The sequence below is a fragment of the Antrostomus carolinensis genome, unplaced genomic scaffold, assembly GCF_000700745.2.
Source record: "Antrostomus carolinensis isolate BGI_N321 unplaced genomic scaffold, ASM70074v2 scaffold6262, whole genome shotgun sequence".
In the NCBI taxonomy this organism is placed as follows: Eukaryota; Metazoa; Chordata; class Aves; order Caprimulgiformes; family Caprimulgidae; genus Antrostomus; species Antrostomus carolinensis.
Genome location: NW_010301484.1, coordinates 1 through 15,165, shown reverse-complemented (window position 1 = coordinate 15,165; position 15,165 = coordinate 1). Strand labels below are relative to the sequence as shown.

At 38.3% G+C, this 15,165-nt stretch overlaps 2 protein-coding genes across 5 annotated transcripts in view; one reads left to right on the top strand and one right to left on the bottom strand.

The window, feature by feature from the left end:
• The window catches only part of RFTN2 (raftlin family member 2), a 28,410-nt gene extending 26,016 nt beyond the window's left edge, over window positions 1-2,394 (top strand). For all 3 annotated transcript variants that reach the window (XM_029083891.1, XM_010163466.1, XM_010163465.1), the window contains one exon: window positions 1,919-2,394. In XM_029083891.1, coding sequence (XP_028939724.1) covers window positions 1,919-2,188 — 270 coding nt within the window. In that variant the 3' untranslated portion in view covers window positions 2,189-2,394. The remainder of the gene's footprint in view (window positions 1-1,918) is intronic.
• Window positions 2,395-8,026: 5,632 nt separating this feature from the next.
• On the bottom strand, window positions 8,027-13,592 carry MOB4 (MOB family member 4, phocein). 2 transcript variants are annotated; one of them, XM_010163463.1, is made up of 7 exons: window positions 13,533-13,592; window positions 12,911-13,011; window positions 11,359-11,401; window positions 11,016-11,102; window positions 10,330-10,409; window positions 9,392-9,503; window positions 8,027-8,426 (listed from the first exon to the last, which is right to left on the bottom strand). In XM_010163463.1, the coding sequence occupies exons 1-7, from the start codon at window positions 13,557-13,559 to the stop codon at window positions 8,295-8,297; spliced, it is 582 nt and encodes a 193-aa protein (XP_010161765.1). In that variant the 5' UTR covers window positions 13,560-13,592; the 3' UTR covers window positions 8,027-8,294. The 2 variants fall into 2 exon arrangements, with proteins under 2 accessions (XP_010161765.1, XP_010161766.1); XM_010163464.1 differs by having other exon boundaries at window positions 12,926-13,011.
• Window positions 13,593-15,165: the final 1,573 nt, after the last annotated feature.

The window sequence follows — 15,165 nt, the reverse complement described above, 5'->3', positions numbered from 1 at the left end:
GGTGCAGGTTGCTTTGTGTAGTCAGGACTGTTTGGGTTGTTTTGGTTTTTTTAATTATTGGGTCGAAGTTAGCGTTGCCATTTCTAAAGGAAGTTTTGCTTCAGTAAGATTTGAGGAGAAAACCCCTATTATCTGGTCTCTTATTCCCACAGGAATGGTCCCCTTTCTGAGAAGGGTGTGTTTTATGTCCTCACAGCTCATCTCTGTGCCTTGTATATGCATGGGATAGTGCATTATGACCTGGCTTAGGATTTATGTGATCATTCAAAGGCTTCTTGGATCAGAAGGGCTATACTATCTCAGTGGGCTCATTGTTTATCACATACCATTTGCTTTTCTAAAATACTAGTTCAGAGGAGGAGATCCAAGATGGAACCACACAGTGCTTGAGAGTTTTCTGTCTTTTAATTTTCTTTTTTCCTTATTTCCCTTAAGCAGACTCATCCACCTTCTATACACAGCATTCAGGCGAAGCTTATTTCCTTCTGTTTCTCCTGAGGCAACACTAAATTCCCCCTTAGTCTAATTTCCCAACATCCCCTGTAACAGCTTCCCTAAATACATTTCCTTCAGCCACAAGGGCCATTGTTTCTACTGCTTCAAAAGGGTTTGAGAAAAAACTTAGCAATGTATAGAAGGGGGGCACAGAACTTGCCAGCACATAGCAAAAACAGTTGTGGAGTGGTTTTGCTTTTGAAGTGTCAGCATTTGTGCAGATCCCCCTGCAAGAACACTCATGTCCTTTGCCCACTGAAACGCGGCTCTGTGCTGAGGGTGGATTCCTTCTTAGCTAGATGTCCTCCTTCTGTGGACAGGGCTGTGTCCCCTGGCAAAGCATCTCCTGGTTTAGCAGTGCTGGTGCTGACAGCAGGGCTCTGGGCAGACAGCCAGGGCATTTCTGCCTTCCTGACTATGCTCCTCTGCTGTGACAACAGGCACTGACACTGCCTCTGGAGATGCTGCATCATCACAGATCTGAGTACCTCAGGTAGCTCCTGATGCTAAAACAAACTAAAGCTTTAATGTATTTGTAATGCCTTAGAGGACCTTTAGCATAGTCGGATCAGTCTATTGTTTGCATAAATCAATCTGCTTACTTTTGTTCTTGACACTGGCAGCCATCTCACTTCAACAAGAAGCATGTCAGGAGGGCCCAGTACTAATGTCAGGTTGTATATATACTGAGCTCTTCCTGTGCAAGGTCTCTTTAGATCTCCTCTCACATTGCTCTACAGAACAGCCTGGGCTTCCAACTGTGTAGAACCTCCATGTGGATTGAATGCAATTCTTAAGAAACTTGCTGTTACCTGAGGAGACCTGTGAAGGTCTCTATGGGCAGAACTGGAAAGATGGGAAAGCATAGCAGTCTCACTATGAGATGGATCAGTAGGAAATCTTCAGTCCTGTGAAGTGGTCAGATCACAGTCTTGAAGAGCTCAATGTCAGTGGCGTTTAATTCCCATCTTTATCAAATATTATACTTGTGTCGAAGCTCTGAGACGGAACCGTGGTGGGGAAGTGATCAACATCCACTGACTTCCAGAGCATCTTGCAGATGAGGGCACTAGCCAGACAGTGTACGTAGTGGCATGTGGATATGTGAGTGAAGGAGGGTGAGCATGTGCCTGCAGTGGGAGCTGTCAGCTGCATGCCTGGCCCTCCCACCCCTCTGAGCAGGAGGGACTTCTGCAGCAGAGGAAGCTGATGGCAGGAGCAGGGCCACCCTCCAGCATTCATACCATCATTTTTTTTCTCCAGAGGAGTTCTTAGTTTAAACAGGAGTTTTAAATGCTGCCTTATGATAAAATGTAGCTCACACTAAATCCATGCATGACTCGTGGCAAAGTGTTTGGCTGTTTTTGTTTGGTTTTTTTTCCCCTGAAATAAGCTAACATTTAAACATTCTCTTGTATTTCAGAAGAAATCCTTAAGACAAGCTATTGGGGAGGAAAAAGACAAAGTCTCTAGCAGAAGCGTTGGATTAGACACAGCTACTTCTCGCCCTGTAGAATTTGGACATCCATCTGATGAGTTTCACCTTTCTCCTTCTAAACAATGCTGGATCAAGGAGGGATCCTCCCAGTATGGAGGCTTCCCAGGATTCAGTAGCAGTGATGGTGTATTAAGGGAACTGGATGATGGACAATTTGACCAGGAAGATGGAGTCACTCAGGTCACATGTATGTGATAAAGTAAGTAACTGCATCAGATGGACATGTACATAATTCACACAATTTTTTTTTAAATCTTACTACTTTAAATGCAATGGTGTAATCCTTTGACTTTTCCCAGACTCACTTTATGTTTTTGTCTGTTTCTTTGTTGTGTTAATCCTACTGTAGTAATAATACTACTGCAAAATAATTTGGTTTTCTGTCTCTCTTTAATAGAATAACTACATGACTGGGTGCTCTGTTAACTTGTTAATGCTTTTGGCAAGCAAGGAAGCAAATGCTGCAGAACAGTGACAGTTTGAATTGTGTAAGAGAGAAAGGAATGAGGATGTTTAGTATTTTCCACAAGCTGGAGGAATGTTTATTTTCTTTTTATTTTATGAGTGTTGTAAATATTGGTGGGGGGAAAAAAGAAAAATGAACTATCTGGCTGTTGTTAAGTTTTAATGTAACTTTTGCTGTACTTGCCTTGCATAAATTGAAAAGCCTAGAGAAATGGCTTATGCTACAGTGGTATTAATTTAAGCTACGTTCAGACTTGGTATGTACAGAAAACCTCTGGAGGCTGTAGGTAGATGCTTGCTCCTGTAATAATTTCACCTATGCAGGTTTTACCAGGGTGCCTTGTACATCTGAGCCAAAAGCTATCTGAGCATAGAGCCTGTATAATGATGTATTCATAATTTACTCATGAGTAAAAATTTAAGAACCACTTGCTCCCTGAAAGATAACTTGCAGTCTATGAAAAACTAGTTTAAGAAGCTTGCAAAGAATGGACAGCACAGTGCACAATGATGCTGATAATACAGAGGGGGAAGGAAGTAGGCTAAACTTAATAAGCAATATTAGATGATAGACTATATATGCATATGCTGATGTATATATATAAAAAAATGTCTCGGCTAAATGTGTCTGACATGGGGTGAAGTGTATTCAACCTCATCAAACACCAGAAAGAGCGTTCAGGGGAAAGGATGAAGCTGCTGTGCTTCCATCCTCACTTCTTGCTCGTGCAGCTCACTACTCCCTGAGCAGCAGTCATGGTCATGCAGTAGCAGGGACCTCCTCTGTGGTACACAAATGTGGAAGAAGTTACGAAAATACATGTTACATCTGTCTCTGGCAGAGAGCCAAGTGACTTTAGTGCATTAAAAATGGGGTAACAGCTGGTCTTGAGTAACTTGGAATATGTTGCTCTACTTGTAAAATTATTTTTCACAAGTCATCCAAAACTCTTGTGTGTCTGTAATTTTGACTACTGGTGGTTCTCCATTCAAGTCAAACCTGTAAAAGCGGCAAAAATTGAGCAAAAAACCCTAGGAATTCTGAATATTCCAAGTTAAAGCTTTTACAGTATATCAAAGAAATTACTGACCTTTTATAAAGTAGTATCCTTGCTTAAGATGGTTAACAGTAGTGAATCTTAAACCAAAACTGAACTGCAACTATTTATATAACAAGTTAGTTTATAAAGTACTAAATTGAATGCAGTTAATGTTTTTAGAATACATTTATTGGGTAAAAAGAATCATGTAACTTTTAACCGAGATATTTTCATATCAGCTGTTGAGAATGCAGAAAATTCAAATAAGTTAGTATCTTATTTTAAAATAACTTTTCCCCTTACAATTCATGGGATGTGCACAAGGGAGATTACATTTAGGCTCTGTATTGGGGGGTGGGGGGAGAATCAAAATACAGTTCTTCACCGGAGTGGGGCAAGTCAACCTGACAGGAGCCAAGAGAGAGATCTGCAGAGTGAGTGGCATGGAGAGGGTGGCAAAGGAGTAAATTATTCAGCTTTCTTTTTTTGATACAAGATCTCAAGGGAATCATGGAAGTGATAAGTAGTAGGTTTGAAACAAATCAAGGTATCTATTCAGCTAACTGTAGATCTCCTTGCTGCAGGATGCTGTGTATAAAGCTGCATGGATTTAAAAGGTGACTGGTAAGTTCTTGAAAGGAAAAAAAAATTGCCCTGTTCCTCCTGAAAGTCCCTAAACCAGAAACTGTTGGAGACAGTGAAAGCTGGTCTGACTGACCACATGCTTATCCTGTTCTTTAGATTATGATAAACACTAGTGCTTTGCCCTGGTGGGCATGTGGCTGAGAGTGTTCTCCTGCTGCAAGGCTTGCTTTCAGAAATCAGGGAGAGTGAGTTGTTTGCTCACCCTGTGTAAAGACTGTGCAAGAATTATTTTACTTATATTAGTTGAAGAACACAAAAAAAAACACCCATCTTCCTAGGACATTGATGCTGAAACAGAAATAACTGAAAATACTGCTAAAACAAATGAAGGAAAATCCCTTATTTCTTTCTTTATAGTTAAAAATTCTGAAAGCCAACTATATCTTACTTGGAAGCATTTTGAGTATAGGGGATTAAAATTTAAGCTACTTGTTTCATCACCTGGTCTTACCCAAACTAGAATGTCAGGGTGTGCCTTTATTAGTGTTGTGACCAGCACTGTCCATTAATTAAGTCTGTAAATCAGAAAAACTGTCAGATTAACTGGCAAGATTTTTTTGAATGCTACTATACACACACACTGTTCAGTTTTGATTTTACTGGAATCTGTTCTGCATACTAAACTTCTTATTGAAAGAACTGCAAATGAAAGTTAAAGCACAGATGCATTCTCTGACAAAAAAAGTAAGTACACTTACTTATTCAATCACAGGGCTTCAGTTAGGAGCCTGTGTCAGAACTGTAGTAGAAAAGTCCCTTACCTGTATATGACAACAGAAATTCCCTGCAGCTATTAAAAAGAACAGAGACAGAAGGCAACAAATGCTGTTTGTGAACCTCTGCAAGACTCTATTGTTTCTGAGTCTTAAATTGTTTGAATTAGAAACACCTTCCTACTGTTTACAAGCAGGGAGCAACTATCCACTGTAAAAAAAAAAATATGCCCAGCTTGTAATTGTCACAACAGTTCATGTACATACCTGTCAACTGCAATAAACTGCTGCTTAACTTCTGGGTTTCTGTTCTGTAAAATACTATTTTCTTTTTGTAAGAAGATTCTTACCATTAAAAGCACTTACCAAATCAGCTACCAGTTTGTTTCACACTGACATTAAACAGGTTAGATCAATGTATACCTTTCCTCAAGCTAGACTTACTTTTCTGCAGTCTTGTCTGTACATCCATACAGCTCACAAGGCAAATCTGGTTAGGTTACTGCTATCTATTAAAAGCTGGTTAGGTTCTCCTTGTTCTTAGTATATTAATCTTTTGCAGGTAAGAAGTGTGGGTTGCTGTCTTGACAATGCCCTATGGCTTAATTTAGAGAACAGTGTTAGTTAGGACTTAGATTTTTCAAAGCCAGATTCCTCTATCCGAATTTAGACAATTGGTATGAATTAAAGTGAAGATTCTTGACTTCAGATAAGCATAACTTGAAAGAGACAAAGCAGTTCAGAAGAACTGGTCTGGTGACATGTTGTGATCTGTTACAGCAGATAACTCTGACAGCATCGGAGAGAATGGTAGAATCACTGTGGCTGAGTTGTTGTGAGATATGCCAAGCCAAACAGCATTGAAACCTCAGTGACTAAGGAAAAGGTCATATGACAGTAATCCTTTGCTTCTGTGCTGTTGTCATGTGCTTATTTTGGTATCTGAAAGGTCCTCTTCTAGGTCTCACTTACTTTTTAATTGTAGAGCCACTGTTTTCTGATTTGAGATGTATAAATTTGAGGTCTGACTTCAAGATGCTAATGAGAATTGTATTCTTAAAGAAGAAAGACAGTTTCACACCTTGTAGATTGGAGAACACTAGCTCCTGGAAGCACTCAGTTGCCTGAATTCTTGGACAACATGAAAAATGAGAATCACTTACCAAAATATAGTGTTATGGATAAAGAAACAGTTTAATCTTCTTTTTTTACAATATAATTCAAAGACAGTCTTGATTTCCCTATTATGTAAAGTCTAAATTAAACCTGTTAATACTTATTAGACAAATCAATGGTTTGCTTAGGCTGACTGAACTTTCATGGTACCATTCAGGCACATGTGTGTACACAGTACTCATGTAAACAACAGCAAGGGAAAATACAATTAGTGTTTTCACTTAGGCCTTATATAAGATAGATCAGCTTAGTAAGCAAGTCCACTTTACAGTGCAAATCTAAATGAGAATAAATAGGATTAAAACTTCCTAAGTTTTGTTTTGAAGTGAAACTCTTAAACCATAAGAGGAATAAAAGAGGTTTAAAATTTCAGTGCAGTCCTGAGCACTGCGTAATTTTCTTCAGTTTCATAGAGGAAATGTAATTAGCAACACCAATTACATGTTTGTGCCTGTCTGGGTCCCTGTGGTCAGTATAAGCATACAGAGGGACTGTCCAAAGAACCACACTGTGGGTGGTCCTGCATCAGACTCTTACTAACTAAAGCTGTTTGACTACTTCCAGAATACAATCCTCCTACCTGCAGTACAAACTTCTTAAGATACCTATGAAAATCAAGTGACCTGGTCTGTACAAGGCAAGTTATAGCTAAGTGTATAGACTAAAGCTATGTTCACTGGGACAACATCTCCTGCAGTGACCCTGCTGACAATTAAATACAGTGATAAACATGAGACAAACAGCTGCTGAAGAATACAGTTGTTGAAGTACCTAAGCTTAGTCTCTCTATTTTCTAATTGTTTAAATTCCCTTTACATCCAGGTGGTGCAGTTGCTTGAGGTGTGCTTGATTCCAATAAAGAGAAATAGGATTTAAGGCATGTTTAGTATATTATGAAAAGAGACATTAAAAATAGGTGGACTCACGTCTTTCCGAGTAAGTGTAACATAGAAAACAAAGTGTAGAGTACAGAAACTAGCTGAGTTAGCCCATTATGACCTGCTTAAAGATATATAAAGAGGGTCCCTGGCAACCTCTGAGAAACAACCAGATAACTTTCTTAAACAGCTAAGCAAAATTCATTTAACATGAGAACACTGGTAGACCCTGAATCCATGTATGCTTAGCAGTATCTCTGCTATATTCAGCTCTAAAACATTTAATTCTATCATTCTAGACATAACACAATTAAGCAGCACTCATGGAAATTGTCAGTTATTGCAAAACTGCAGACACAATTTGGAATAAACATCTTATAGAGAACAGAAGCATGAATCCAAATCTTTCTGTCAAATAATATAATTCAGGTGCATGAAGAAAAACAAATTAACATATGTTGAAAACAAGATTAATTCTTGCAAAGAATCAGGTTCAATATTTCAGGTACTTAGAATGTTTTTACTAGGAATACAAGCAAAGACTGTGCTCATGCGTTATGTAGTGTAACATGAGTATTTATGAGGTATAATCTGTAAGTAGTTACCATAAATATGCACAGGTATAAGCCATTGACTTTTCTGCCACAGTTACTCTTTAGAGACGTTGTGGACTGGAGAACAGCAGAAGTCTGCCTTAACAGGACAGAACCTGTCCCCTGCTGTACACAAAGCTCTACTGTGAACAAAAAAAACCAAGCCCAGAAAGTACGTTAGATGTATACTGAGAATATATATGTTCAATAGCATAGTGAAATTGTCTTTTTGGTATTGCTAATACTATAGATCCTATTAGTATTTGGATATACACATACAGAAATATGCACATCCAAAAATAAATCTTCAAAGCCATCTTAAAAAAATAAAAGCTAAATTAGGAATAAGCTACATTGCAAGCAGCTTCCTGCAGAATTAGATATTTTAGGTGATAATCTTTGAACTAAGACTTAATATATCTACTGCATTTAAAAATGGCTTACTGTGAAATCTTAATCTCACTTTTTTCCACCCAATCAGACACATCTTTAGGATTGTGATTCAATGATTGTTTAGCAGCAATTTTAGAGAACTGTAAATTCTTTTATTAACAGGCATTATAAACAGATACTACTACTTTTATTTAAAAACCATGAGTGCCACATTGATGAATATACAGCCCATGAATAACTTAAAGTATTTCCCATAATAAAAGGCAATGCACACAGCATACAAAAAGTATACTAACAAAGCTATGAGGATACGTGATTGAAGTGTCTAAAATGATATATACAGTACATAATTAATGTTTTGTTTATATTCAGTACAGGCTTCTGTACTGCCCTTCCCCTCATGCCTCACTCTCCCCTGACACTGAATTTTGTACTTCTTCTTCCAAAATTGGTACAATCAGGTTATCCTTGGACATCAGATTATACTTCATCACAAATTTAGTGAACCGGTGACACAAGAAAGTTTCATTCTGGAGATGGAAAAAAGGGGAAAAAATATGTATACAGGAGGAATAATGAGGAGAACATACTAAAAAAACCCACAGTTATGTATAAACATCTCATTAGATTTACAAGTCTTAGAAAGAAGTGGTAATGCTTTAAATGGTAAATTTATATTCCTTCTATTAAGTCTTTCCTTTACTGCTTGCTTATAGTTACTGCAATTAACACAACTCCTACTGAAGTCACAGCTCAATTCAACAGCCTCAGGCAAGAATATATTCAAATGTCAGTGTAGTCCTGATCCACTCTCCAAAAGAGAATGTGAAGTTACTGTGAAACTCCTACACACTCTGTCCCCAACAGAACAGGGCACAACTGTGCTGTAGCTGTTCCAGCAGCCTTAGGTGGGATTTGGCAAAGGCCCCCTTTTACATCCAGCTATACCTCTTACTTCCTTTCTATCTCTTAATTTCTACTTTTCCATTAAGGGGAAAAGAAAAAAAAGTTGGAAGTTCCTGGAGGTGCACAGGCTGCCACCAGCTGCTCTGTTTCTTTGCAGTTTTATCATTATAATTCCTTAACTGCTGTGTAACAAACAGGAAACATATATATATATAGATAGATATATAGGTATATAGATATATATATATATATATATAGCAGTACTAACTATACCAAGTGCCTGAATACGTTCAGGAATCTTTAAAACAAGATGAATTTGAGTTGCTGCTACAAAAACTCTCAAATTCTGACCTTTTATCCTAGTGATGGAAACCATAACTGGGTAAAATAATTATATAATTTAATTTTCATGGAGATATATATGTGTGTATAACACAGCATTTCAGTTCTAAAACTAATTACTACAATCAATACTTCACTTGAATGCAGATCATCTGGCAGGATTTAAAGAAAATGTATAATGCAATTACATCATAGCTGTAACTTCAGTAGATGCTCTTCTATCAAGATGTAATTTGAAACTACTTACTTCATATTCATCAAATATTTGCCGGTGATGAAAATAAGCATGTGAAAATATTCTGTAAATCCTTCGGCACACTGATCCTAATTTGGCTACAGAGGATTCCTTTATGCTAACCCTGTAAAGAAAGGTTAAAACAGGTCTACCAAAATGACTGCCAAGATGCACACTGACGTGAATTCTGACTGTTAAACTATATTATACAATTGCATATGAAATTCAGACTTAACAAGTCTGCAGCTATCCGTGTCCGCAATTGCTTATTTTTGCAAAGAAGATTAAAATGTTGGTGCATACTCTGCATTTAAGAAGTGTATTCTGACTACAGAAATGGTTTTACTTGTAGTTAAACATCATCAGTTATTCTGGTAAGGGCTGCATTTCTGATTTCTAGCATTGATGGGCAAAGGGAAGAAGAAGACTTTGAGTTGTACATCCTTGCCAGTACCACTTTCCTGGAGAAGCACAATTTTTACTTCTCCAGTGAGGTTTCCATGATCCAATGTGTGGGCTGGCCATCCAATACACTCTGTCTCTGTCTTCTGTGGTCACTGATGTCCCACAGCAGAATGGTGTTGGCTTCCGAGGCTTTCAGTGGTGCAGTGTTTTGAGTCCTTTGAGTCACACTGTCTCTCTAAAGGCCATGCTGTGATTTAGGCTGGCACTACTCCAGTGGAAGCCCCACAACACCAACAGACATTAGCAGAACAATTTCCACACAAAAAGCAGGCATCTGCTCCAGTAAATGGTAAATTATTTGAAGAAGTAGGAATTCTTCCTTTGCTTAAAAGTAACAACAGCTCTACCAACAAGTGCCACCTGCTGCAGGATTTCTGATGTTTTCAGTAGTAGTCCACGAAGAACGCATTATGCATTTCCACATGCTTTGTAAGTGTTTACGTGCCCCCTACTCCCTCCCTCCTCCCAAATGAACGTATTTTTACCTGCTGGGGAAATATTTATTGCTATTCAGAAGACATGCAGCTCCATCAAGTGTGTGTCTGGTGTAGTCTATAGCAGGACACTACAAAAATAGACAGTGAGAGAGCACGTGTATGAGTGCATGCATGACATTGTCATATAATCGGTTAAAGAAAAACATTTTAATTAAGTTTCCTGATGCTTTTAATTTCACCGGTCATTTTTATTCCTGGAAGCTGCCATGTAGCTTCTCTGAAGGTCTAACTACATTTCCTCCTCAAGTGAACCATTTACTTTCTGCTTCACAACCCATGTAAATTATTTCAAGAAAAAAGTTACTATGGAAATGTGATTACGCACAGGAGTAGTGAATTTTATACATCTCCTTGAGTAAAGCTGTATAATAAGAATACATACTGGAAGGAAGTACACTGAAAGGAAGGGCGATCATTACCTCCCAGTTTATTTGTTTCCCACATAGTCAAGTTGCCAGACTCTCTCTTTTACAGCCTAAATTAATACCTTATCAAAAAAACCCAACCAAACCTGCACCTGAGTATATCAGTGCTTTTTACCTCAAGTGATACCCTTAACCCAAGAAGCTCTCAGTCTGACTGAGCAGCCGGTTGTAATGGTCTCCTCATGAACATACAAACTGTGGAAGAAAACCCTACATCAGTGGGGTCAGTTTTCCAAAATACATCCGTACCTCTTTGGGAGTTTTATGAGCTGCACACAGAAAAATCCATTGTTCAGTTGCTGTCATCTGAGTACATGTGTCTGGGTGACATTCACTCTGTTAAAACAATTGTTCAGTTATGAAAACCACCCAACAGCAAAAATGAGCTGATCTTTTCAAATCACTTTCTTGCCTTGTCTCCCACCAAAAAGGGTTATTTGCCAGAAGTCTTTAAAACCCTAAAAACCTCTTACCTCCAACCACTGCTCATATCTCTGTGTATAAATTTAGAAGAAAGCTCTGCAAACTGCATCTTAAAATACAAAAAAGTCTCCTCGCTGATACAATATAAAAATATCAAGAAAAGAATTACCTGAAGTTTGACAGCTAGTCCATTGAGCTCAAGGCAGAATTGTCTAAAAAAATTTGAACACAACAACATCAAAATCAACAATTTTTGTTCCCACTGGAAACATCTAATATAAAACAAGGTTATACATTGTGATCTTCTTCACAGATCTCTTAATGTTTTTGGAAATGATTCTTCTAAAGTGGAAAAAATATATCAGAACATGAAAAAAAATCATACTTAAAGAATACCATCAAATAATTTCAGCTGATGTGTCACACCTGAAAAGGCAATAAGCTAGGAATTAACACGCTATAAAAGGACTACAAGTTGAAAGAAACAAATTCACACCAGCATATTTTTTTTTAATTTTAATTCTTAGCTGACAGTAGAGGCTGAGCTTAACAAATAATTTAGTTCAAGTGTTTAAGGTACCGAGTTTTTTATGGAGGAAAGTGCTATTTCACAAATACAGATTTAAAAATTAAAGAACTCTTCAAGAAAACTGATTTCTTAAGTGTAATTTTTAAATTCATATAGCTGGATCATTCCATCCTTCTGAGATACACTTTCTCCAGATCAATTAAGCAGCTAAATTATCAAATCATTAACAGTAGAATGTGACTTCTAGAAATACCACTTTCACTAGAATGTACCTGCAAGTACATTCTTTAACCTACGAGAATTCACCTCTCCAGCCCACAAGAAGGATCTGAGTAAGTTTTCCAAAAGTGACAAGTATTTAGTGACAAGTAACTTCTGTGAATCTACAGTGATTTTCATTGTTGGTGAAAGGACAGGGGAAATTCTTAAAGTGTCTTTTGCACGTGTTCGTAAACACTTTTTCCTCTTTTCAGGATTCTCCACGTCTATTAGAACTATTCCAGACCAGAGGAGAGAGAAAGAAAAGGGGAAGCAAAAAGCCAAGATACATAAATCTAGTAGTAGCCTAGAACTATTGTTATTCCTGAAAGTATATTTGATAAAGTTACTTAGAAGACACACTTATAAGAAAAATAAAATCAGGACACAAGGATACTAAATAACATAAGGAAAAAAGGATTACTGCATTAATTAACAGGGTGTAAACCTACAGCACAACTGAAAAATGCTTTCAGGCACAGAGTACACAGGCTGAACATATTTATTATACTGCATAAAACAAACTGAGAGAAGGACAAAAAGTTCTGAGTTTCCTTACAACTAGGAAAAGAGCTGTAAGACACAGGTACTCTTGCTTTCCCAGCTAATGCCTGTTTTCCTGTAAGCTTCGGAAAAAGCCATGGGAGCATCACTTTCCCAATGAGTGGCGATGAAGAACTGATGGTACTAGGAGAGAGTGCTATGGAAATGCATTATTAGTACAACTTCTGAAGTGAGGTACAAACACTTTCTTAAAAAACATCAAAAACACTGGATCAAAGTGCATCATAAATCTTTGGAAAGAACCAGGAATTTGGAAAATAATTAATACCAAAGTTATTTTTGATCTCTCATATTCAGAAAGACTCGCTACCACTGTCAATGAACACACCTTAGAATCGGGACACTATGTTGGCAGAAGATGGGTTCTTACCTTAAATGTTCATACTTCCATACACCTTCATCCTGGCCTTCAGGAGGTTCAAGGATCTTATCAATGTTGGAACAGTCTGCCCTTATGTTTTGCTGGATATACTAGGAGATAGGAAAAAAAAAAGAACTCTAGATCTGGTTGCAGTTACAGTAAGACAGTATATTTAGGACATTACATCTTTGAGGGACTGACTTTTTCTCTTTACTTAAGAAGTGATTAACAGACTAAAAAGTTAAAGAGTAGATCGGCAAGGTAAGAAAACTTGTATAAAAAATGCCAGATCTAAAAAAAAATGCCTTTCCTCATTTTGAAAAGGGAAAAGAACGGGTAAATTTTACAGCTTTTTTACAACATCTGTCTCCAAACAAAAGAACCCCACAGGAAACCCCACCATTTTCTTAAATCTGATTTGTTTAAACCACACATGCTAATTCTAGTTAATTCTGCATGCACAGTTAATAATTACAATTTTTTACATATATCTAGGGTGCTTATGGAATTCACTCCTGTGCAGCAGCATTCTAAGCAGGTAAGTAGCATGCTCTGTTCCCTTTTTTTTTTACCAAAATACAAAACTTGGGAAACTGAACTTACTAACAGCATTTCACATAAGAAGGAATACCTGCTGGACAGCTAATGTACTATCCATTTCTTCAAAGGATTCATCAGGCCAATTGTAGAAATCCTGTTAGAAAAAGTTTAAACCAATTTAACAAAAACAGAGGGGGAGGAAGAAAAGTGCACAACCCACAATAAGCTGAACCGTGCAGGAGAACAGATGTAGAGGTAGTTCACACAATTCCAGGAAGCTGCTGCTCAACAGAAGCAGCACACGATCCTGGCGAGAACAGGGTGAAATGGGACTTCTGCTCCTAATGTCACAACAGTAGAACCTCTTGAAATGAAAGCTCTGTGTGACTTGGCAAGCTATAAACACTGTCTCTCTCCCCACATCTTGCTGTAACACCTATATAGCCTGTATTTTTTAAGTGAAGTATTTGCATACAGTGCCCATTTCACACGTTGGACTGTGTGAGAACGGGGAAGAGAGGTCTGTGGAGAGCAGCATTATCCAGTGGTTATCCAACTGAAAATCCCAGTGTAGTAACACACCACTGAAAACATCCTCTCTGAACTGCGATAACGCCGTGCTGGCCTGACTTGTACTGCGTTCTCCTGGTATGATCAGTATGCTGCAGAACTGGATAGCTATCAGCTCTGCTGACCCACAGTGTTTAGTGTTGCTAATGATAAAACCTTCCTGAAGTGTCACCTCAGATCCAGCTGTTCTGCAGCAATCCACATCCAGTGCAACCAGGATAGACAAACATTTTCTTACTTGCCATTTTTTGCATGTAAAATTTAGTGCTACTCCCTCTTATTAACCCGAGACACCGCACATCAGTCTCCTGTAGCCACCCTAGCAGAGGCAGTGACTCAATGAAAATGTTCCAACTGTAAAGCTTAGCAATCTGTTCTTGAGAGAACACAGTCATCTCTAGAGAAAGGAGTGAATAGCCAGTGGTGAAATATCATTCAGTAATTGTATTTACATACTGAACAGCCATGTGTCATCCAAATTAAAAATCAAATACAGCCGCATAAAAATCGTATGATTGCATCACTGTACGCAACGTTCTTCAACCTACATGAACTTTATAATATTTGATCAAATCTGGGTCTGTGCCCAGCTTACTGTTTTTCAGAATACCCCACATTTATCAGACAAGGCACCCAACTTTCCATTTCCTTCAGAGATTAAAAATGTACAGAATTAACTGATTTAAAAGTCTGTCTAATAATTTTACCTCTGTACATTATGACGCAGAATAGGAGGAAAAGAGATGCATTTTCCTACAAGACTGTGTCATACACTGCTCCGTGCCTGACCATGAGCTCTCCTCACAAGAATGAGTGAAAAAATCGTGCATAAAGGCCTCAGGGAATATTATAATCCCCGAAATAACCTAAAACGTGTGGTTTATGTGTTTGAGGTGTACCTTTTCAAGATGACCTTGAAAGCCCAGAAATAAATCCATTTCACTTTGATTACGAGAAACGACCTGTCAGGGGCCGGGTTCACCCTGAGGAGCGCAGGTTGCGTAAGGGAAGGACGATTTCCCTCCCAGAGGCACAGGCCGGGTGTCCTCTCTCTGCCGATGCAGATCTGCCAGCCCAAGCCCGCCTGCTCCATCCCCCAGGGATCCCACTCGGCTCAGCATCTATTCAGTGTTTTAGCAGCAGCAGCAGCAGCA